The sequence below is a fragment of the Panicum virgatum genome, chromosome 6N, assembly GCF_016808335.1.
Source record: "Panicum virgatum strain AP13 chromosome 6N, P.virgatum_v5, whole genome shotgun sequence".
Classification (NCBI taxonomy): Eukaryota; Viridiplantae; Streptophyta; class Magnoliopsida; order Poales; family Poaceae; genus Panicum; species Panicum virgatum.
In genome coordinates, this window is record NC_053150.1 from 5523620 (window position 1) to 5546874 (window position 23255).

The 23255-nt window shown below is 47.8% G+C and overlaps 3 protein-coding genes, 1 non-coding gene and 1 pseudogene across 4 annotated transcripts; 4 read left to right on the plus strand and 1 right to left on the minus strand.

Moving 5' to 3' along the window:
* The first annotated feature begins 2740 nt into the window (after positions 1-2740).
* LOC120680374 lies at positions 2741-2844 on the plus strand. The gene has a single exon (XR_005677640.1). It is a non-coding gene; the product is annotated as a small nucleolar RNA R71 (small nucleolar RNA).
* Positions 2845-10027: 7183 nt separating this feature from the next.
* On the minus strand, positions 10028-10841 carry LOC120678336 (annotated as a pseudogene).
* A 145-nt stretch (positions 10842-10986) lies between these two features.
* On the plus strand, positions 10987-13433 carry LOC120678335 (uncharacterized protein At1g01500-like). The gene is made up of 2 exons (XM_039959456.1): positions 10987-11579; positions 12866-13433. The coding sequence occupies exons 1-2, from the start codon at positions 11079-11081 to the stop codon at positions 13088-13090; spliced, it is 726 nt and encodes a 241-aa protein (XP_039815390.1). The 5' UTR covers positions 10987-11078; the 3' UTR covers positions 13091-13433.
* Positions 13434-13911: 478 nt separating this feature from the next.
* Positions 13912-17421, plus strand: LOC120678333 (protein Hook homolog 1-like). Its single transcript, XM_039959454.1, has 9 exons — positions 13912-14108; positions 14201-14477; positions 14567-14668; positions 14757-14839; positions 14945-15061; positions 15758-15860; positions 15943-16630; positions 16735-16919; positions 17021-17421. Exons 1-9 carry the CDS (start codon positions 13993-13995, stop codon positions 17111-17113), a joined length of 1764 nt encoding a protein of 587 aa, XP_039815388.1. The 5' UTR covers positions 13912-13992; the 3' UTR covers positions 17114-17421.
* A 1103-nt stretch (positions 17422-18524) lies between these two features.
* Positions 18525-23186, plus strand: LOC120678334 (monodehydroascorbate reductase 5, chlorplastic). Its single transcript, XM_039959455.1, has 17 exons — positions 18525-18748; positions 18837-19014; positions 19163-19262; positions 19461-19538; positions 19848-19919; positions 20013-20131; positions 20368-20452; positions 20597-20686; positions 20782-20883; positions 20967-21056; positions 21409-21489; positions 21860-21931; positions 22010-22104; positions 22181-22269; positions 22379-22441; positions 22537-22580; positions 22745-23186. The coding sequence occupies exons 1-17, from the start codon at positions 18739-18741 to the stop codon at positions 22874-22876; spliced, it is 1500 nt and encodes a 499-aa protein (XP_039815389.1). The 5' UTR covers positions 18525-18738; the 3' UTR covers positions 22877-23186.
* Positions 23187-23255: the final 69 nt, after the last annotated feature.

Genomic DNA, 23255 nt, shown 5'->3' on the forward strand with positions numbered 1-23255 from the left:
TATCAACAACTCATCATTGCGCACTGGTTGTAGATCATCTCTTGGAAAGAGAGTGATAGCCACCCACTTGTGCATCAAACGAAGAGTCGGGTTTTGAATGTCATTGCACCGAGGTGCAAACTTGCCAATTAAAATAGCATTCAACTCCAAAAAGTCGGAAAGAAACGCCATCATCCACCTCCCGAAGAGTGCAAAGAAACTGGATGGTGAGGAGACGAGAACCATTCTCCTCAATGAGCACAAAACCATCATATCCAACCGCATGCCAAACACGAGCGAAGTCAACGTCCATACCTGTTTTTTCGAGAAGGTCCGGATCGAAGGCTCTAGTATGACCAAAGCTTTGATTCTTGATCATGGCGTAGGCTTGACGCTCGCGGTCATCTTGCAAGTCGAGGTATGGTGCATCATCTTCATCTATCTCCATGTCCTCGGCTTGCGGTTTTGCAGCTTGCTCCTCGAACAGTTCTTCTTGTTCGTCTTACTCATAATCCATTGTAGTCGGTGTTGGTGCAGGTTCGGGGGAATGATGAGAGCTCGACTCGCCCTGCGAACGGGACGAGCCCAACCTCGTCATCCTCTTGAGAGCTCCGGAAATTTTCCGCCCTGCACCTCTCATGCTTGCAACAAGAACGAACGAGAACAACTCGATTCGGGTTATGTTAGTGAAATGAAAATGAAACTCTTACCCAAAAGTTGTTCCTCCAAATATGTGATCAATCTTGCAGCAAAGAAATGAGAGAGAGAGAGTGTTCTTGCAATCAAACTTGAGTCAAAATCCAAGGAAAACCCGAGCTCATCACCCCACTCTCGACCTCTATTTAAAGGAATTTGGGCGAGTGCACCCGAGGAAGAGCCAGGCACAACGGTCAGGTAGCCGTTGGAGAAGGTGGGGCCCAGGAGCCGTTGGTTCTGGGTCGGCCGACCTGTGGGGTCGGCCGGCCCTAGGGTGGGCTCCCTGGTGCCCCCCTTTGGCCAGATGCTTTCTCAACGGTTATGAACTTTGGAAATATGGTGCACGGCCAAAAATTTGCTCGAAAAGATATCCAAATTATTTTTCCCAAAGGATTTTAAAACTCAGAAAATATTTTTGGACTTTTTCTAAAAAGGGAAAAATGCTAGAAAAAATTCCAGCATGCAGAAAACAATTTTGAAAATTTCAAACATGCAGTGGAGAAAAACAAATAAGGTGCAAAGAAAATGTTGAAAAGCGGATGAAACAAACATAAGATAAATACCAATTTGCCTTGGGCAAGGGCGCGTCGTTTAAAGTCCGACGTGCATGACTTTTCTCCATCGTTCTTACCATTCGTCGGCTCGTCCTGGAGAACTGGACGAGGCCGAACTCTCGACCTTCCGCCACTCCTTCTTTTCCTTCTTCTTTCTTTTAGGTGCGGAGGATCGTTGTTTTGGCTGGGGTTCTGGTGCACCCCAGAGTGCTTGCCCTTCACTGTCTTGTTGGATCATGAAGCACTGCTCTTCCTTCTTCTTGAACCTGAAAAACATATCCTCCCTTCCGACACGGAAACGGATTTCTCCCTTTCCGACATCGATCCTTGCCTTGGCAGATCTTAGAAAAGGTCGCCCAAGTACGAGGTCGATTCCGAGGTCGCCCTCCATATCCATTACCACAAAGTCGGCAAGGACGAAGGAGTCTCATACTTGTACGAAAACATGTTCGGCTATCCCTTCAGGATACCGAATGGTTGAATTTGCAAGCTGTACGAGCATAGTTGTTGGGGAAAGAGCAGGATATTCAAGTGCTTCATATATTACCTTGGACATTATATTCATGCTTGCCCCCAGATCGCATAGGCATCGCTCGAAGTGTTTGATGTAGATTGAGCAGCTGATCATGGAGACCTCTGGATCCTCTTGCACCGCTGCCACCATGACATCCCAAACGTCGTTCCTTGGGGGATAGTACCTACCTGCATGGTTATTGCGTGGTGGCCTCCGGGACGAGTTACCCCGTCCGGTAGACACCATGATGACATTTTCAACGGGAGACTCGGGTTGCCCCGGGATCTTCCCACTCTCAACAGCAGGTAACGAAACAGCAATTTGTGCAAGCTGAGTTTCGATCATTTTGTTGAAACTTAACTGGTTTTTAAGAGTAGAAGACAAAGCTTCAAGCTTAACATTTAAACTTTCCAGGGATTTGTCATTGGCCAAAAGCTTTTTATTTATATTTTCATTGATTTTAACTTGGCCAAGAACAAGTTCTCTCAAGGGAGGTTGGTTTGAATTGAAATTCGAATTATAAGAAGGATTGTAGTTATTACCTCCCTGAAAAGGTGGATGTGGCTGGTTCCACCCCTGGCCTCCTTGTTGTGGACGGTACCCGTTGTTATTGTTGTTGAGGTAGGCGCAGTATTCACGGGTTTCGGGGCAGTCGTTCCCCGAGTGTCCTTCATTACCACAGACTTCGCACGTGAAGTGCGAACCCATGGCGTAGATGGGAGCCTGAATTTGTCGTTGGCCCCCTTCCTCCATCTTCTTGATGAGGAGGTCCAGTTTTGCAGCAATCATATCCGTCTCCTTGACGGTATGCGTGCCCTTGGTGCAGGGTTGGAGTCGTTTATCACTCCACCCCTGATTGGAGACCATCTTCTCGACCAATGCTTTGGATTTGGCTATGGTCAGGTCGAGGAAGGCTCCCCCAGCAGCGGCATCAATATTGGCTCGAGATGTCGTTGTGAGCCCGTTGTAGATGTTTTGCAGGACGAGCCACTCGTCCATGCCATGATGAGGACAGACCATGATGCATTCTTGCAGCCTCTCCCAAGCTTCTGGGATGGATTCCATCCCTGCCTGCTGGAAACATGAAATTCTCCCGCGCATGGCATTTGTTTTGCCCAGTGGGAAGAATTTTGCGAGGAACGCCTTGGAGAATTTGGCCCAGGTGTCGATGTCCTTTTCTTTATAAAACCACTGTTTCGCCTTCCCCAAGAGGGAAAAGGGAAACAGACGAAGCTTGACAACGTCGGCGGCGACACCCCGTATGACAACGGTGTCGCAGAGCTCCAGAAAATTCTGCAAATGTGCATTTGCGTCCTCGTTCGGCTTGCCACAGAATGGGCTAGCCTGCACCATGTTGATGAGGCTTGATTTGAGCTCGAAGTTCACGTCCCCGACATTGATGTTGGGACCAGTGGCCACATTGTCAGTGGAGGGGACGGAGAACTCGCGGAGAGTCTTTTCAGCCATAGCCTCAAGAACGAGTGGTGCTTCCGAAATGGGTTCCTGTGCCGGGAGGATAGCGAGAGGAGGAACGACGCGAGGTCGTGCCCTTCTCACGAGCCTCTCTGGATTGTCTATGTAGTTTTCCGGCAGGGAGAAACCGGTCATACACTACCACTGTCTTATTTCAAATCAAAAATAAAAGAAGACGTAAAGTGACATTAGCCTGAAAGAGTAAAGACTATATCCTGAGTACAAGGTCTAAGTTAATATCAGCACAATATCTTTGTTCACATGCCGTCCCTGGCAACGGCGCCTGAAATGCTTGTTGACATTTCTTAGCGCAATCACTAGGAGTGGTTAATCCTTAGCAACAGCGCCAGAAATGCCTGTTGGCAGTCCTTAGTGCAATCACTAGAAACGAGGGCACCGAACCCATCCTAGCAACTGCACCCAAGGGGTGCCACTCTCGTGGTATAATCAATACGATTACAGATGGATCCGCAAGCGCACGGATATACCATTGTATCATTTCACCCGGAGAGTAAAGGTATCGTTATTTATTTGTGTCCCAAAGGACGGCAGCGGCAAAGGTATTGTACTCAACATTAATCATGACATTGTGCCTCAAGTAATAGACAATGCTCTAACAGGGGTAAGTCCAAGTAAAGAATAAGCAAGGGTAATGCGACACATCACACATCCACACTCCAAGAGGAAGGAATAAAGGAGAGAAACTATAAAACAAAGAACTACTTTATCCTACGTCAAGTCAGCGGGAGCTTAGGCTAGGTTAAGTGTCCTAGTGCTTCTATCCAAAGCTGGGGTCATGTTAGATCATGGTTTGGACTGCAGGTGCCAGGAAAATGGGATAGCGGGGAGAAGGTCCCGCACCGGAGGACATCCAGTCCCGTTACCTCTTTGCATGAACTCCTACACCGAACCCGAACATCAGGGAGTACGCTAAACGCAACACCGCTGTTACGCCGAGCGGACAGGGTTGTCACCACCTGCCGTCTACCCCAGTCACACCATGGAGCACGGTCATATCCAAAGGATCCCGCATACCCGAGCACCACGCTCGTGTATGAAGTCACTACTCTAGTGCCCCCAGGTCTCCCACCCTTCGGATGGACGAGTAAAACACTAGAGCAAGCCCGAAAGCACAACGAACCTCTATCCTTACCCGGATCATCTGGCCTAACCAAGACCGTAGCATAACTTATGAACGATCTAAGCATGGATTGATAAACTATCAAGATAGTAAAGCAACCATTGCATAACTCTATATTATGAATAGAAGTCTGACAAGTCGGATACAAAGTCATACCAGGAGCCGAGGATTGCTCAACGACCCCGAGAATGACTTGCTCGCTAAAGAGAACTAGCCTAGCTCCACTACCTAGCTAAGAGAGCAAGAGAGAGGAGAGCCTTCTTGGAGAGAATGGAATGAAGTGTGTGTGTGTGTGTGTGTTTGTGTGTGTGTGTGTTGAGGGGGTGGAGAGAGGTCCTATTTATAGCTCTAGAGGTCGGTTTCCCGCCAACGCACATATGGAAGGTGATCAGGTGCCTTGGCAGCTACTCCTCCTTGAAGTGCACCTGGACGGGAACTAGGCCAGGTTCGGCCGACCCAGGGGGTCGGCTGACCCCACCTGGTAGCCCCTTGGCATGATCCTTTGTTTAGTGGTTGATTCGTTAGATCTTATCCTTATCCTCTAGTGCATCTTGCGTGGAGGCCCCGTTTCCTCTGACATGTGGGCCCTCTTTGTAAGAGTGTGACGCCGGATGCGATATTCTACGTAGTTGTATGGCGTCTGCTGCGTGTTTTCGTCTTATTCTGCTCCTGCTCATCTGAAATGTACAAAACTCAAAAACAACTGTGGAGCGAGGTTAGTGATACAAATATGTGAGTCAGGCATGTGGTTTTCCTTTATTATTGAGTATAGTTGACGGGTAAAAATGGCACTTAAGCGCCATCAACAGCAACTAAGAAGGTGTTTGAGGGTACCCGAGGCAGAACACGTGCTAGTGGAGGCGATAGATTTGCAGCCAGACCTGCGATACCAGGAAGTACCGGTCAAAATTCTGGACACTGTCACAAAAAGAACAAGCAACTCAGAAGTACGGATTTGCAGAGTGCAATGGAGCAGACACGGGGTAGAAGAAGCTACGTGGGAACGCGAAGATGCTCTGAAGAAGGAGTTTCCCCATCTCTTTAGAAACCAGCCGAATCTTGAGGACGAGATTCCTTTTAAGTGGGGTAGGTTTGTAACATCCCGAAAAATTCACCAAAATAAATTACTCGCTAAGAATATTTTTTTTCAAAATATTTTCATCGCCGAGCTCGAATCTTTTCCGGCAATTCGTCGCCCGGACACCAAAAATCTAATCTCCGTCCCGACACCAGTACCAATCACCGTTCCATCTCCCTCTTCTCCTCGTTCCACGTGCGTCACTGTCCGACCGGACGCCGCAGCGCGTGCGTGACCGACCGCCGCCGCGAATCCCGCTGGCGCCTCCTTTTCTTTTTCTCCTCTTTCTTTTTTCCTTTTATCCTTCTCTTTTTCTCCCTTTTTCCTTTGTCTCTTTCCCCTTTTTCTTTTCTCTTTTGTTTCTCTTCCCTTCTCCTTCCTTCCTTCTCCTCCTTCCTGCTGCTCACGCAGGGCGCACCCCAACGCGCGGCACGCGCGTGCGCCTGTGCGCCCACGCGCAGCACGCGGCCGGGATGCCCAGCGCGCCGCCCGGTCCTGCCCGAGCCGTCTCGTCGTCCTGTACACCGCCGCGAATCGCGCCGCCGCTCCGCGACACCCCGACAAGGCCGAACCGCCATTAATGTCCACCGAGCTCGGCCACCGGCGCCCGCCCCCTCTCCACCGCCTCTCCCCGCCTATAAATAGGCCCTGCGCGTCGCCCCCGAGCTCCACAACTCGCCTGCCACCTCCAGCCCTCCACTCCTACGCCCGAGCGCTGCCGCCACAAGCTCCACTGCCGCCTCCTGCCGGCCCCCGTGGCCAGCACTCCTCGCTCCACCACAGCCCAAGGTGAGGAGGGGAATGGAATCCCCTCGTCCTCCTCGTCGTTTTCCCCCTCCTCCCGGCCGCCGCCGTGCCCTGAGCCGCCGGCGCCACGCCCCCTGGCGCCCCCCTCCTGCGCCTCCCCTGTCCCGTGCCTAGGTCGCAAGGAAGAAGAAGGGCAGATTTGCCCAGAGGCCCCTCCCTTTCTTTCTATTCTATTAAGAGGCCTCCCACCTCTCTAGTTCTTTCCCAAAGAAGCCCCTCTCTTTTATTTCTTTAGAAAATTAGTCCCTCCACTATACAAAGATATTCATGATTAAACCCCTGCCCTTTTTAGTGTAACCCAGATATTTCTAGAAATTCCAAACAAGCCCTTCCCTTTCCGCAGATGATTATAAATAGGTTCCCGAACCCCGGTTTAGCCCCTAGCCACTCCTTTAACCCATCATTTCATGCGCCAAACATCCTCCAATTCTCCCAAAATTCGACCACGCCATTTCCATTATAATTTCAGCCATGCCATTAGAAAATCTCTCAAAAATAATATTCCTATCTGCATATCTTAAGATTTCCCGATTCGAGCTTAACGATAAAAACTTTATTTCTGTTTCTTTATTGTGTGCTTATTTGTGTGTGATGTAGATCACAGTGTGAACGAGGGAGAACCCGTCGACGAGCAGTACCGCGAGCAAGTTTGCGAGGACTAGTACCACGACTCCGTACCCGAAGTACAGTACCTCGATCAGGACTTCCCGGAAGGCTTTGCGAACGGCAAGTTCAATCTCATCCTTTGATGCATATTTTGTCTCAGTTTTATAAACACAACTTATTGGCCTATTTTACAAAACTGCATATACTTTGATTGTTGAAAACATGGTTGGATAGCCACCCCTTGAATGCTTGACTATTCCTTGATAACCTAGGTTTATCTCTGAATATGATTTATTCTGTTTGGATAATAAACCCTGCTAGAGCGCTTAGGACCCGGTTATTCTTTGCACTTCAAATATTATAAAATGGTTTCAAAACAAAGAAAAGTGTGAGTATCAAAAGGGAGAAAATGGGATTTTTGGAAAACAAACGAAAAGACATGTGTAGATGAGATGGATGGTGATTCCTGTGTGGGACGCCAAATGGTGTGCTCGTACCTGCGTGGTTGATCAAGGTGGGGAGATATCTATCTTGTCACAATTAAAGACCGAGTTGATGTGTCATCTTGCCTAACTCAACTATCGTGCAAACCACTCGACCGTTGTATGTGGCAACGGCTTAGCATAAACCACACTAGTTAGTCTGATAGCCATCAGGAGAGCTGAGAGCAACGGGTGATCAAGGAGAATGGATAAGCTCTGTGTGACTTGTGCCCCGATTAAACCTCGGTGATAGGTCGATGACTCCTTGGTGGATCCCGTGATGGCTAGTCAGGTCTAGCTAAGGTGGGTAATGGCTTTGTTGTGATCTGCACCGACACTAAGGTGTTCGTGTTGTGGTACCCCGCTTGTGGGTAAAGTTGCACACCTCTGCAGAGTATAAAAATCTATTCGAATAGCCGTGCCTACGGTACTGGGCGAGTTACGGTTTGGTCACACAACTAGTGTTTCTTCTAGGAATGGATGTGTTGGCGTGAGTTATTTTGGAAAAGAGTCCGGCAGCTGTGTCATGTGCTACGGCGGATGGGGAGTCCGGTAGCAGTCTAAAACTTGGATCCTTGGTATAGGATCAACTCCACTCAGTTGCTAAAGATTCGCTTTAAGAAAAACACGGTTTCAAAATGAACCCCTGCATAAAAAGTTAGCTTTCTGCAAATTAAACTCTACCCTTATCCTTGATTTATCTTGTGCATTATATTCTATTTATACCCCCTCTGTGGGTGTGGTTGGACTTGCTGAGTACGTTTGTACTCACCCTTGCTTAATTTTTACAGAAGAAGATCCAGACTTTATTCCCGAGGATGTTGAGTAGGGGTTCCGTTCTGCACTCAACCTTGCCTGTGGATAGGGTCACCCGCAGGGAGCTTCGTATGGCGCAAGACTCTGATGACCTCTTCGTGCTTCACGTTTTTGTTTGGGTTGTAGTTGTTGTCCTCGCGATAGTGGCGCTTCACTGTCCATTACCGCGTAGAGTTGTACGGTGATGTACCATCTGATGTAATAAATGTGTATCAGTCTCCTGGGACTGATATTTGTATCACATTTAAGTCACCTCTTATGAGGGGACGCTTCACACGCCAACGCCCCCCTCGGCCCCTCCCTCGCAGCTCGTCGTGCGCACCCCCCTCCCTGGCGGCCTCGTAGGTCGCAGCTCACTCTCCCTGATCCCTAAAGGTTGTAGCTCGATCCCCCTCGCCCCGTCGCCGCTAGCAGTCTGTAGTAGCTCGCCGCAGTGCCGCAACCGCAGATCCGTGCCGCACTATGCAAAGCTCGTAGGATGGCGCTGCTCTCGTGGTGGTCCCCTTTTGGTGTAGCCGTGCAAGGAACAAGTCTTCAAGGAACAATTGATGAATTGATGTGCCTACTTTTGGTTTATATTATTTGTCAATTGTTAATTTGGATGGAACTTGTATGTGCCTCGTTTTGGTTACCGTGAATCTGGGATGTATGGAACTTTATGTGCTGGTGGTGGTTAGGCTAACTGGCTGGTGCCTCATTTTGGTACGGTGGCTAATTGTGATGTATGCTATTTATGTATGAACTAATGTCAATGCCAAGTACTCCTATGTCATATGATCCTATCTAGTATGACTAGGCTTTATGGAATTATGGTTGGTGACTTATGAATTTGTTATTCCTGTTATTTTCATCGTTTTTTTGCTAGTATATGTATACATTTATTGAATGGTGGTTTGTTGGCATGTCTGGCACTTCTGCTCTGTATAGCAGATGCTTATGCTAGTTAACGGGGGCACGGGCGACCCGTGGGCGACCCGAGACCCGCGCGGGCACGGGTCTGGGCGTGAAAACGAACCCGTGCCGGGCACGAGTTTTTTAACGGGTCTTATTCTAGTGTCGCGGGCAATGTTCAAGTAGGCGCTAAGCGGTTTCTAGGCGGCGGGTCACTGCCTAGAGCCTAGGCATTTCAAGGTGATTTGCTAGGCGGTAGCACGTACACACATATACATGTATATCTTGTCATATACATATATATATCTCTAAAAAAAAGAAAAATAAGCAGCCAATGGGCCTCATTTGGACAAAAGCCCACTAAAACAGCCCAGCCCACCTCCCAGCCTTCTCCTTATCCACTCATCCTGATCGGATTACGCTCCTTCTTCCTCCTCCGCCCATCTCCCCTGGCTCCTCTTCCTCCTCCGGCGGGAGCAGAGCAGCAGCACGTGCACGTGCACGGCACGGAGGGGAGCGACCGGCGGGAGCAGCAGCCCCGCGCGGAGGGGAGCGGCCGGCGGGAGCAGAGCGGCAGCACGTGCACGGCATGGAGGGGAGCGGCCGGCGGGAGCAGCAGCCCCGCGCGGAGGGGAGCGGCCGGCCGCCGGCGGGAGCAGCAGCCCCGCACGGAGGGAGACCGGCGGGCGGCGGCCCAAAGAATCCAGGGAAGGAGGAGGTAGTGAGCAGAAGAGAAAGGAGCAGAGGAGGGCAGATCGACGTGCTTACCTACGACTGCGAGGAGCGGAGGGGAGCGGCCCAGCGGGAGCAGCAGCCCTGCGCAGAGGGGAGCGGCAGCCAGGTGCGGAGGGAGACCGGCGGAGGTGCTCCTCCCGCCTAGGAGTCCGTCTACCCCCCTAGGCGAGGCGGTAGCCCTCCGCCTAGCGCTTAGGCGAGTGCCTGGTAGCGCCAGCGCCTTTTGGAACATTGGTCGCGGGCACGGGTTTGGGTAGGCAAAACCCGATGGGTCTGTGCTCGTTGCCAACCCTAATCATGATCCAGATATCAAAATTGTTGCCTTTAACATTACAAATCATGGAGAGGAATCTCAGATAGGAAAGCAGGTTTTTCAGATTGGAATGTGTGATTTACATGTGGCGTATGTCACTGGAAGAACCACTTGCTTTTGGTCTTGCTCTTGGCCATCTCCTTCCTCTTCCTCGCCATCTCCAGCTGCAACCTCTCATCTTCGTCGTCGTCCTCGCTGCTGCTTTTATCATCCTCCTCTTCCTCGCGCTTGGCCTTGTCGCCGTCGCCGGCGCCCGCCGTGGCGACGTCGAGCCGCGCGGCGTCCATGGCCCACCTCATCACCTTGTCCACCTCATCCTCCGACGATTCCCCTCCCAGGTCCTCCAGTCTCACCCTCGTCTCCTTCTCCGGCCCCGCCGCCCCCTTCAGCGCCGCGAACCGCGCCTCCAGCTCGTCCATCCCCATCCCGCTAGCACCAGCAGGAGCAGCAACTCCACCTCCGCCCGGCTTCGGCTTCGGCGCCGCCGCGCGGGACTTGAGCGCGTCGAAGCGGCGGGCGAGGTCGTCCTCCAGGGGATCGGTTGCCGCCGCCGCGTCGTCGTCGAGCGAGCGGTCGGGGCGGAGGCGGAGACGGAGGAGGTGACGAGGTGGGAGTTGGCCTGCAGCTTCAGCAGCACGGCGTCCTGCGCCGCCCGGAGCAGCGTCTCCACCTCCGCCTCCTCGCCGCTTGGCCCCGCCGCCTTCCCGCCGCCGCCGCCGCCGCCGCTCATCCTGGTGGATCGGATCCCGTGCTGCTCGCTTTGCTCTCATCGAGTCCTTTCTTTCCACTTAACCTTGTCCAGCCGGCCCATTTACGGCCCGTTGAAGCCCAGCCCAAGCGAACTAATTAATTTATTAATTAACCTTGTCTTAATAAATAATTAACTAACTTTTTAGTGGTCGCTTCTTCCACTTGGGCTACCCACCCGACTCCACCTGATAGCCATCCATGGCCGCGCAACCCTAGCGCCTCCCCCGCCAGCCCGCCGCGCGGATGGACCACGCGCCGCCGCCGCCGGACCCCGGGAGCTGCCTCGAGGTCCGCCTCTTCTACGTGCGCGTCTCGCCGCACGGCGGCGCGGCCCCTGCCCCGCGCCTCGCGCTCGAGCTCCGCCCGGACGCGGGCGGCGAGGCCGTCCCCCTCGTGCTCCGCCTGGACCGCCACGACGCCGCCGCCGGGGAGGCCACCTACGTCTCCACCGCGTCCGCGCGGCTGGCCCCGCCCGCCGCGGCGTTCGAGGTCGCCGACCACCGCGGCGCCGCGCTCCTCCGCGGCTCCCTCCGGCGGTGCCCCGACGCCAAGGCCGCCGATTCCCCCGCCTGGGAAATCGATTGCGTCCCCGCCGCTGGGGCGGCCGCCTCGGCCTCGGCGTTTGAGGTATATGTTGCTGGGTGCTGCGGCGGCGAGCCCGCGGTGCTCACGCGCGCCCTGCGGCTCGCCACACCTGAGGAAGCTGCCGGTGGGTTGGTTCGCCGCCGGCCGGGGGCATTGACGGTGAGTTTTGCTCCAAGATCTTTATTTGCTTGATTTTACTGGGTGATATGATTGTAAAGGGAAATAGATTTGTCATTAAAACCAAGCTAACAATTTTATTTGCATAGCTGTTGAATACTATTGTTTGCTTGCGCTTACTATAGACGGCGAAAGATGGCACACAATGACTACTCTGTCACCAAGAAGTTCCAAATCTGCAGGTTGCCATTGTGTACCTGTATATAGATTAGTGTCAAGTTAATATATTGGTGCCCTGGAAATGCATAAACATTTTATTCATGTCATGGTACAATGGTACTACTCATGTAGTAGGGTTCTGATTGTGATTGCTTTGTTCACTCATTGCGTTTGAGGGGCAACTGGCAGTGCACGTTGTTGTCAATTGTACTACCACTGAGATAGAAACATTTTTTTTTGCCTAAAAAGGTAGAAACATTTTTCTGTGGGTGCAATCCCGTAAACGAAACACGGATGTTGCGATCTCATTGAGTCATTGTTATTTTGTGTGACTGTGATTGGTTGGTGGCCTGGTGTAATGTGTCTTCATCCCCAGTATTGGACTGATATATTTGTTTGTTGGGAAATGCTTTTTGTACTGAAGTAAATGCACATCCAGCCTTTTGTTTTGGAAAAAATGAAGTACATATTTTACAAGTATTGAAATTTTATTATTTTCAATGTCGTGCTTTAGACCTGTCAGCCTTAAAAATCTATTTCAAGTGATAGTGTTACCTTATTTTTAAAAGTATCAAGAAGCACCGCTTTTTATTACTTAATTAGTGATATTTGCTGGTTTTCAAATAAAAATATCATATCACAATTCACAATGCTACCCCTTCACTATTGCTGTATAAGGGGACACTGGTGGTTGTAGATTTAGTTCCTATGGAGATCCAATAGTTTGTCTAGTTACTTGTTGTCTCTTCAGAAACCCAATCTACCATTCCCTTTCCAATGCACTGATAAAAACCCTAGGGAATAGACATTACCTTTTAGACATAGGCATTGAGTACTGCAGATATTTGATTCTATCTTGCTATGCATTATGATTTTGGATATACGGTGAGAAGACTTAGAAATATGACTAAATTAAAATTCTGACACTTTCTGTCCTGAATATTTCCTCAATGTTTTTTTTTTGTGCCTCTGCCTTCAGCTGAAACGACATGCTTGGCAAAATTCAAGCTCTTTTTTTATCAATATACACATAAACAGATTGTAAGTTTGCGACGATTGATCCAATGATCCCTCAAATTTCTATTGATCATTATGAGCTGTTTTGGCAGGCTGCTGGCAATGAAGGCGACAATGATATGAACACTACCAGCATGCAGTACCCTGAAGGTTGGTACTCCGATGATGACGACGGGCAGCTCTCATGGTTCAACGCTGGCGTTCGAGTCGGCGTAGGGATTGGGCTGGGAGTCTGTGTTGGTGTTGGCATAGGTGTTGGGCTCCTTATGCGCTCCTACCAAGCAACGACCAGAAGCTTGAAGCGGCGGTTCTTCTGACAGTGTCGCAACTGCTACCACGACCTCAGATGGCCAGCAGACCTTTGCGCCCCACAGAGAAAGAGAACCACTGTATAGTTCATTCATGTGTTGTCTGTGAAGGAAGAAATGTGTTTCTGTGGTTGTGAAGTTTTGGAGTGCCGTGTTTATAAACTATGAAAGTGCTCAGTGGACTTGCAAAGATATTGGGTTTCAGGTTTTCAGCTTCGAGCAGAGGGCAGCTGCACGGGTTGCGACTCGCAACCTTCTTAGCCGCTGAGAATTTGTTAAATTCCTCCATGTACATACAAAAAAACGTTGACTTCAATCAAAACTTGTTGACGGCATGATTTCTTTCTCTCTATTTCTTTCCATCTTTCATTGAAAGGCCTATGGCTATTGGAGGTATGTCTGACTTATACACTTTAGATTAAGTTTCTTTTCTCTCGCATTTTAAAACATTTGCTTGCTTCATGCGCAAAACTCCTATTTAGATATCGGAGAAATCCCAAGACTGGGCTAGATGGCGAAGGGTCTTGGTTGTGGAAACTGGAAACAAGGATTGCGGAGAAATCTTGGCTGATTAGCCATACTTTGAAAATTTTAGATTTTTGACGAAATTAATCATGCATAAAAGGCACCGGGAGTTTGAATTCCATCGGCAGCAGGATCAAGTTTTGTAACTAGCTAACATTTCTGAAAATACAGCTAAAATTTTGTAATATCGCTGAAAACGAAATGGGAAAAGGAGATGAGAAAGAAAAAGGGACAAGGAAAAAGAAAATCCGTCCCGCCGCGAAATCCCCCCTGCATTTTGAAACCGCGCGAAACGAGAGCGGGAAGGTCTTCTCTTCCCCCTCCCCCACCCCAAAAACCAACAAGAGGGAAGGGGCAGCCGCTCCCCGTCGGATGCTGGCGCCGCTATGACCGCCGCCGCCGCGTGGCCGGTCTGCACCATCTGCTACGAGGACCTGCGCCCGCTCTCCGACCAGCACCTCCACTGCCTGCCCGCCTGCGGCCACGTCTTCCACGCCCTCTGGTCCGTCTCGTTTCTTCTCCTCCCCTCCGTTCCTTTTCGATCCAGCGATGGCTGGCTCACCCAGGTCTCTCCTTGATCCCCGGCGCGCGCAGCCTGGAGCAATGGCTGGAGTACTGCCCCGGCGGCAAGAAGAAACGCACCTGCCCCGTCTGCAAGCAGCCCTGCGGCGCCGCGCACCCGCCGACCCGCCTCTACTTCCAGTCCACCGGCGCGTGCCCGACCCAGGCCGACCCCGCCTCGCAGGACGCCCCCGCGGGCCCCGACCCGGAGGCGCTCGCCGCCGAGCTCGCGCGGCTGGAGCAGAAGGCGGCGTCCCTCGGCAAGGTGGTTGAGGAGCAGCGCGATGGCATCAAGAACCTCAACGCCGAGGTGAGCGATGCTGATTTCTCCTCCAGATCTGTGTTTCTAGGTTGTGTTTCGCGTGGATTGCTGATGGGTTCTTGCTGGGTTACGGCCAGGTTGCCAGGTGGATTGCGAAGGCAGCCACCGTGGAGGCGTTGCACGAAGCTGCAAGGAAGGAGAAAGAGCGTGTCCAGATGCTGCTCAATGCGAGAACAGAAGTAATTGATTCTTGTACTGGCGAAATTTGATGCCTCTGATGGTTCATCCAGCCATGGATTTGTGAATTACAATCTCGCTTCATTGCAGGAATTGTCGAGGAAGACATCGGAATGTGTCAGATTGCAGGAGAAGAGCCTTGCATTAGCCAAAGAGCTCGCGGCACTGAAGCTGTATGCTTTTTGTATCTGAAAAATGCAATCGCTTGCGTGAAAATTGGCTTTGCTGTCGATTTTTGTATATCGAGAATGACTTTGCTTTTGTGTCTTGTTTGTTAGGTCATCAGACATGAACCTTCAGGAGGAGGACATCCTTAAGTTGGCGTCACTTGGTAACCATGGGAACCTAGAGAATGCTGTTGATGTGTTAAAGAGATCCCTTGCTATTCGGAACAAGTATGCTTATCTTCTTGATTTCCTTATTTGGAAACAGTTTGTTCATGTTTAGTTAACCAGTTAGCATCAGTGAACTGAATCATGGGGACCATTCCTTTACTATACTAGTTACAGTAGGCCCAGCTAGAATAGGATCATATACGGCAATTCGATCCACCAGTGAACCATAGATTTTATCTGCCAATATCTAGTTGTAGGCTATTTACTTTTGTTTCTCTGCTGTTGTGTTCTATATTGCCAACTGTAGCCACCATTTTATGGAAGCATAAGGTTGTCAACCTAAATGATGGTTGTCTGAACAGTCAAACTGGAGTTGCATTGTTTTGGAGTGACTGTCCAGAGTTCTGGTTTCAAATAGTTTAAGTTGGCCAGTCATATCACTAATCATCTCTTACCAGTATCTAAGCAACAGATAGTAATGTTTCTGTTCGCCACCCACTCCAAAAAGTTCCGTTCTGGATAAATTTCATAGCCATTGGAGAATGGAGAAGCCATATTATTGTTAAATCACTGTGGGAACAAATTTCATTGCTTGTGGATGAATGACATTGTCTCCAACATGAAATAGATTCTTTTGTCATTAGAATGCTGATGGTTTCACCATACTAGATGTTTCTGTCGAATATTAGCTTTCCCCTTTTCTTTCAGTCACAATTTTCTTGATTGGAGCACTTTGAGTAATTTTTCTTCCTTTAGGAGCTACAAAGAATTGATGATCCAATGCAATGTTCTCGGGAGATCAGAGTCTCGCATGCAGCAGAAGGTTGAGAAGGCCAAAGAGCTTGTAAAAAGGTTAAAGGTGAGCTCAGCCTCATATAAATTTAATGCTTTTAATGTACATAATTCTTGTGAATGACCATTATGAGTGTGAACAAGAACAGGCAAGGGTACTGGAACTTGAGAAGGAATTAGAGGAAAAAGAAAATGGTTTGATAAGGGACTTGAGGCCTTCAAAGAAATTGAAAGCAGACCAAACAAAATCAGGGAATATCACAGCCAATGATGGTTTCCCTTTTCCAAGTGCTGGGAACAGAAATCAAACAACCAAGCTTGATGAAGTGATGCAGGATCCCTGCAACGACAATCCTGACATGAACCGGTTAAAACCTGAAGCTATGAGTGATCTAAATTCTAATGGCAACTTTGAGAACAAGAATGTGGATGTGGTAGAACTAGATGCTGATGATTCTGCTTTTGGAAATGAACACAAGACACAATTATCCGCCAAACCATTTGGGACTGATGATAACACTTTGGATTCCCAAAACAAGTCTAGTCTTTGTCAAAATGATAACAGACAGACAATGACCGTTGAATGCACAACCCAGCATGTAGCGAAAGAAGCATCCTTCCTCAAAAATAAAGAAGTAACTGGAAAATCAACCTCTCTGGAGAACCTTAGGGCTAAACTGCATATATCTCAGGAGAGTCTTTTTGAGAGGAGGACTAATGTGACAACTTCAACATGGGAGAAAGAAACACTAACAATTGATGGCATCTCCAAACAAGCAACAAGGATGACTTCTGGCACTGGACCTCAGCAGATTCACAACTTCAATTCTCTCTCTGGTTTGTCCTTGTGTTCTACTGAATAGCCTATTTATCAATCCATGCCCACCTGATCCTGCATACTTAGCATACTTACAAAGCAACTTTGCTTCATCTACTATCAGATGATTTCCAGTCACCTGGACTTCCTGGCATGGATGGAGCAAGAAAAAGCATCGGGAAATGGTGCAAGGGCTCAACAGCTCCTGGATCTGCATCTTCAAATCCGAACAGAGGCAACCTGATTGCTGTGGGACCAGACGGACGTGGAGGAAAGATCAAAATTCTAAGGGACCTTGGCGGATTCCAAGTCAGTTAAATAAGTTTTTTTCATGATTGTCAGACAGCAAAAATAACTCACTCTTTTACAATTAATTGTTCCTTCTGCATGTTTTTTTTCCGGGTCAACAGGGTAGCAAGTCTCAAGCTCTGTGGCCAAAGGCGCAGAAGATTGGAGGCAAAGGTGGCCAATCTCAGATAGACCACTTCTTTGGCAAGAGATGATCCTACTGAACATTGCCTGTGATGCTGTCATCGGATTATGTGAAGTGCATCTATTGACATCCATCTGTACTTCTAAAGGTTCTGCTACAGTTGCCCCGAATAACTGAATCCAAATTTTTGGAATGTAAAGTATTGGGCCTACAGAACCTGTACACAATCTATACCACGCCAGAAATCTGAATTTAGACATTAGGTGTACCATCCAGGCATGTATTGTTTACCTCTCTCTCATTTTGAAAATGTAGCAGTTCATTTGATGCTTCTGCTGATCTAGATGTAAATGCATAGAGAGCTTCACCTTTGGTTCAGCCACAACTTTCAGCCTGTTCGGTTTGGATAGCAGCCAGCGCTGGCTACAGCATTCCATGTTGACAACGGTCACAAGCTATCAACCCCAACGGTCACCAGCAGCAGCCGTTTCAGCCCAGCCGAACAGGCTGTTTGTCTGGTTTCTTTTCATCATATGACAGCTGGAATGAGTGAAGGGGCAAAAACACTAAAACAGTGTTGGGTACTGAGGGTTAGCAGCCTGTTCAGCTGACCATAACCGGCTGGGCTGGAGCTGCCGCTGGACCAGCCAGCCAGCCCAGCCATCATGTTTCTCTGTTGTGTGCCGCTGTAGCCCACCTTGTGCTGCTGGAGCCTGGCTGGAGACCGCGCCGAACGGCTGGGGCTTAAGCCCAGCCACAGCCAGCCTATTTCAGCCATCCGAACAGGGCCTAGAAGAAGATTATGATGGTAGGTACTAGAAGGTGGTGTCCTGGTGTGGACTTGGCCACTTGGATCTCTGGAGAAGCTACACAGCAGCTGTGCAGAGCAGAGTCCAATCAGGATGGCACCTTCTATTTTATTTTATTGTGCCTAGTGTTGAGCTTCTGGAGCCACTGAAAAGGATGTTTAGTGGACAGCTACACCAGCTGCTGTCCTTTTCTTCAAAGGTAGGCACACAACACAACAAAATCCTCTTCTCGAAGTTGAGCACTGGGATAGCGTTCTTGTGCTTTCTGGTTTCACAAAATTGCATTGAACCAGTGGCTTCAAAACCTTGTAGCCCTGTGAGATGGAAGGCTATTTGTACAATTCTGAGTCTTCCAATTGTAATGGAACATCTTAGCACCAATGTCTTAAGACTAAAAATACAAATTAAAGCGTCTCGAGCACAAAGTTCCTATGAAAATACAAATTTTGTCCAATCTCTTTATTTTCTAAACGTTCAAACTCTTTTGCAAAACTCAAAATAAGGTTATTAATGTAATAATGTCATTTCCGAAAGAAAAAAAGAAAGTTCATGTTACAAACAGGACCTCGATCAAAAACAAAGAGGCATGGATGAGAAGTTCTACTTTCTAGGGGGACAAAAATGAAAAAGGAGAAGAGATTACAAGTAGACGGCCTCGCTCCTTCCCTCTTCTTCCCCACTCCGCCGCCGCCGTGGTTTGTCTTCCGTCCCTTGGCCTCCCGCAGCGGCCAGCGGCCCTCCGCCCCCTCCAAATCACACCCAGACCCCTAGCATTTAAACTATTCCCTAATCCAACCCCTGTCCCCCTCCTCCATCTCGCTGCTCGTCTGACAACGCCGCCTCCTCTCGTCCTCTATAAGGGCGCCGCCGGGGAGAGAGAGCGGCAATGACTTCAGGTTCTCCGCATCCGGTCCCCCGCTACTTCCTGTAACTGCAGTTAGGCCCCTCTGACACTTCGGTCCCGTTTCTTGGAGGTGGCCGCAGCTCTCCGGCGGAAGGCGGCGGAGATGGCTTCGGCGGCGCAGTGCTTCAGCTCCTACTCCTCGTCCCCGGCCACGTGGGCTCTGCGGCAGCGCGGTGGCGCCCGGGTGCTTCAGCTCTCTTCCCGGCGGAGCTTCTGCGTCTCCGCGGCAGCCGGCGGATTCGACAACCAGAACCGCGAGTGGGTGCCCTGTTCCTCTCGAATCCACTCTGTGCTGTTCTTGTGCTGCGCAAAGCTTGCGGCTTTGGGGTCCGAAACCGTGAAGTGGGCGAGCTGTGCACGGTAAATGGAATGCCTACGAGTTGGCTGATGGATCGCCGGACTGCAGGTATGTGATCGTCGGCGGAGGGAACGCGGCGGGGTACGCGGCCAGGACGTTCGTCGAGCATGGCATGGCTGATGGCCGCCTCTGCATCGTCTCCAAGGAGGTATTGCTGTGTGGCTGATCGGTTGCTGTAGGCGCACTTTGATATGTTCGTCACACTTGCACAAATAGATTGGAGTTAATTTGTTCATGATGCTGTTGCTTCCTCGATTGTGCCTTGTAATTTACTGCCCAGTTCCTTTTTCATTTGTATTTGTAAGGCTATCTGCTGATCTGTGATAGTTCAAGTGCTTCCATGCAGCCAGTTCCACCATATGAGCGGCCAGCATTGACCAAAGGCTATCTCTTTCCTCTGGACAAGAAGCCGGCACGCCTACCTGTAAGTACATTGACAAATTTACAATGACAGGCAGCACTGCAGCAGTAACTGATGTCTGATGATATGAAAATTTGGGATCACCCATTGAATTAGCTGGTTTTAATTAATTGTAGCATTGTACATTCTTCATATAGTGATCAAGAAATGAGTTACGTGCATGGTAGTTTAATTTGACTTTAGTAGGATTGGTGTCATTTTGTTTCATAACACTTCCACCATTTATTCGTAACTTTAAGGAAGCATTTGATTACCTGATAGTATGTTGCATGCTTAATCGTCAACCCAGAATCTTATGCTTTTTTGTCGCAGGGTTTTCATACATGTGTTGGATCTGGTGGACAGCGACAGACTGCTGAATGGTACAAGGAGAATGGTATAGAGGTAGTGATGATGTTAACATTCTCTTATCAGCTGTTTTTGAATAAAAAAAATACTATGACACTTTATCTGAAGCTATTTGTCCTTTCATGAAAGGTGTTGTATGAGGATCCAGTTGTAGCATTTGATGGCAAAACACAGACCTTGAAAACTTCGTCAGGGAAAATTCTGAAGTATGGCTCACTTATTATTTCTACTGGCTGCGAAGCTTCAAGGTATACAACAATGCTTATGTGAATGATGTTCCTGTAAATGTTTGGAAAACCAGATTTCTTCCATTCTTTTCATGATGTTCAGTTTTATCAAATTTTCTACTCAGATGCCAGACATACTTATATTCTAATCCAGTGACATATCCTGTTGGTTTTGCGCTTTGTTTGTTCCACTGATTATGGTGAATCTCAACCTTATGTTTGTTGCCTCTCATACCAAAATCCTTTTTTCTTTCCAGATTACCTGAGAAAATTGGAGGGAAATTACCAGGAGTTCACTACATACGTGATGTTGCTGATGCTGATTCTCTAGTATCCTCACTGGTATGTTCAGTAGATTAATGCTTATCATCATTCTCGTCCACCAGAGTTAGTGTTATCTCATTTGACAGTGGCTATGATAAACTACGGCTTCTGTAATCTCACTTTTTGATATTTACTGGTGATCTTTTTGTTTTATTTTTTTAGGGAAGTGCAAAAAAAGTTCTTGTCATTGGCGGAGGTTATATTGGCATGGAGGTAGCTGCAGCAGCTTGTGGTTGGAATCTTGACACAACTGTAAGGACCTACCTTCCTTAGATACAGTGAAGCTTGTACATCTCTCTTTGTTCTGAAAAATGCCACTTCTCTAATTAATATTGCTACATGAATAGATTGTATTCCCAGAGGACCACATTATGCCAAGATTATTTACACCTTCCCTTGCTAAGAAGTATGAGGATCTGTATCAGCAAAATGGTGTCAAATTCATTAAGGTGATTGTTGCATCAAGTATGCAAGTTCATTTGTTAGTATTATTTCAATCAATTTGAGTGTGAACATATTTATTGGTGACCAGGGAGCTCTAATCGACAAACTTGAAGCTGGCTCTGATGGAAGGGTGTCTTCTGCTGTACTTAAGGATGGATCTGTAGTTGAAGCAGATACAGTTATGCTCTTTATTTCCTTCTAATGGTTTGATGCTGCAGTGCTGTACAATCAAAATTATTACTTTTGCTACCAGATAAATTTCAATATCATATTCATCATTTTGGCCCACCGTGCCATCACCAAACAGGGAGAACCAAAATTCTTTGACTCTAAATTTTTGAAACTACATAATTATTCAGTCTGTTCACTCTATAAAAAGGGTAGTTGATAGATCTACTCAATCTCTTGGTTTGACATATTTAGTATGCACTGTGTTTCATTGAACATAAAGTATGTAAAGTAAAAAAAGTAGACAAAAAACATTTTAACGTTATATTTTTTGCTATTTTAACAAGATATTGTTAGTGCAGGTAATTGTTGGCATAGGAGCAAAACCAGTTGTTGGGCCCTTTGAAGCTGTTGGAGTCAACCCTGAAGTTGGTGGAATAGAGGTTTGTTTCCATCCCAAAAATGATGACAATTATTTAATGCTTACGGCTCTGCATCATGATAGTTTCTCAAAGTTTCTGTGGAACTATTGTTTCTCTACCTGAGATACTATTGGGATTAATTTAGATTAGCAACAAACACATATAGAACCACTCAACATGGATAATTTTTTTTCAGTTACATCTTATCCTTACCATTTATCGATTTTAGCTGTCTCATTGTCATTGTGCTCCTTCTAGTTGGATGTGTAGTTCTGGATTGTATGGTAGATGTTAATCACATTAGTTACTTGCTCAATGTTTGGCACTCTGTAAATCCATTGTTGTGTATTCTTGGTCAATAGAGCTAATAGAATATCTTCTTTTTTTTTAGGTTGATTCCTTGTTCAGAACTAGCGTACCTGGCATCTTTGCTATCGGAGATGTAGCAGCATTTCCCCTGAAGGTTGGTACTCAGTAAGTTTTCATCATTTGAGGCAAAGCTGGATCCCAGAATATGATATTTTGCTTAAATTCATTGCAGATGTACAATAGAATTGCTCGAGTGGAGCATGTGGATCATGCTCGGAAATCTGCACACCACTGTGTTGAAACACTTCTAACATCCCAGACAAAAGCGTAAGTTAATGGCTATCAAGTGTACTGCATTACTTTAGCACCTGGTGCTTCTTTTTATTCGCCATGTTGGATGCAGGTATGATTACCTTCCATATTTCTACTCAAGAGTTTTTGAGTATGAAGGAAGTTCAAGAAAAGTTTGGTGGCAGTTTTATGGCGATAACGGTAAAAACAATATAATTACTATGCTAGCCATTTTCTACCTCATAGTATTGGTCCCTGTTTTTGAACTTGAATAATCATGATATTTATACCGTCACTGTGCTCTGAACAGTTGGTGAAACAGTTGAAGTAGGGAACTTTGATCCAAAGGTTGCTACTTTCTGGATTGACTCAGGTAATCATTTGTTTGGAATACAATTTAATTCTTCTCAGTTGCACTTCATCATAGCATGATATCATGACCTTTCTATTCTTCCTTCATTACTGCAGATAGTCGACTGAAGGGTGTTTTCCTTGAGAGTGGAACCTCAGAGGTAAATATATTGACATCACCTCTGACATGAACAATGGATTTCTAACTTAGGGACAGTTTCTATTTCTGTTGAACCTAGGACAAAGCTATAAGCCATTTAAGTACTGGAGTGATTTTCGATGTGAACCAGCCTGAATTCTTAATAAACTTTCTGCAATCTTTCAGGAATTCTCGCTTCTTCCACAACTCGCCAAGTCTCAGCCCATTGTTGACAAATCTAAGCTCCAGGCCGGGGCTTCTGTTGAAGATGCATTAGAGATCGCAAGAAGCTCTCTTCAGTCTGGTGCTTCGGTTTAGCTCTCGACATCTAGGAACTACTTCTTGGCCTGCGTCCTGGCGCTGTCATATTTTGAATCATCAAGACCACATCATCAATAACAATTCCGTAGCATTCATTTCCACGGGATTGTGATATTCTTACTGTACCTGTAATTGCCATTTCCATCTTGAAATAAACTTGATCACCCTTTGAGGGGTTGATGAGGATGATAGAATGAAACCTTCATGCCACTTCTCTTTGATTCATTTTCTGATCTGTAACGTGGTTACTACTTGATATACACTGTTCATGTGATAGTAAATCAAGAACCAGGCCTGTCATATTATCCATTGATCTTTGAAAGTTCGAGGACGCCTCTTGTGCCCACAGAGCATAGGGTACATTCTTGTCGTCTTG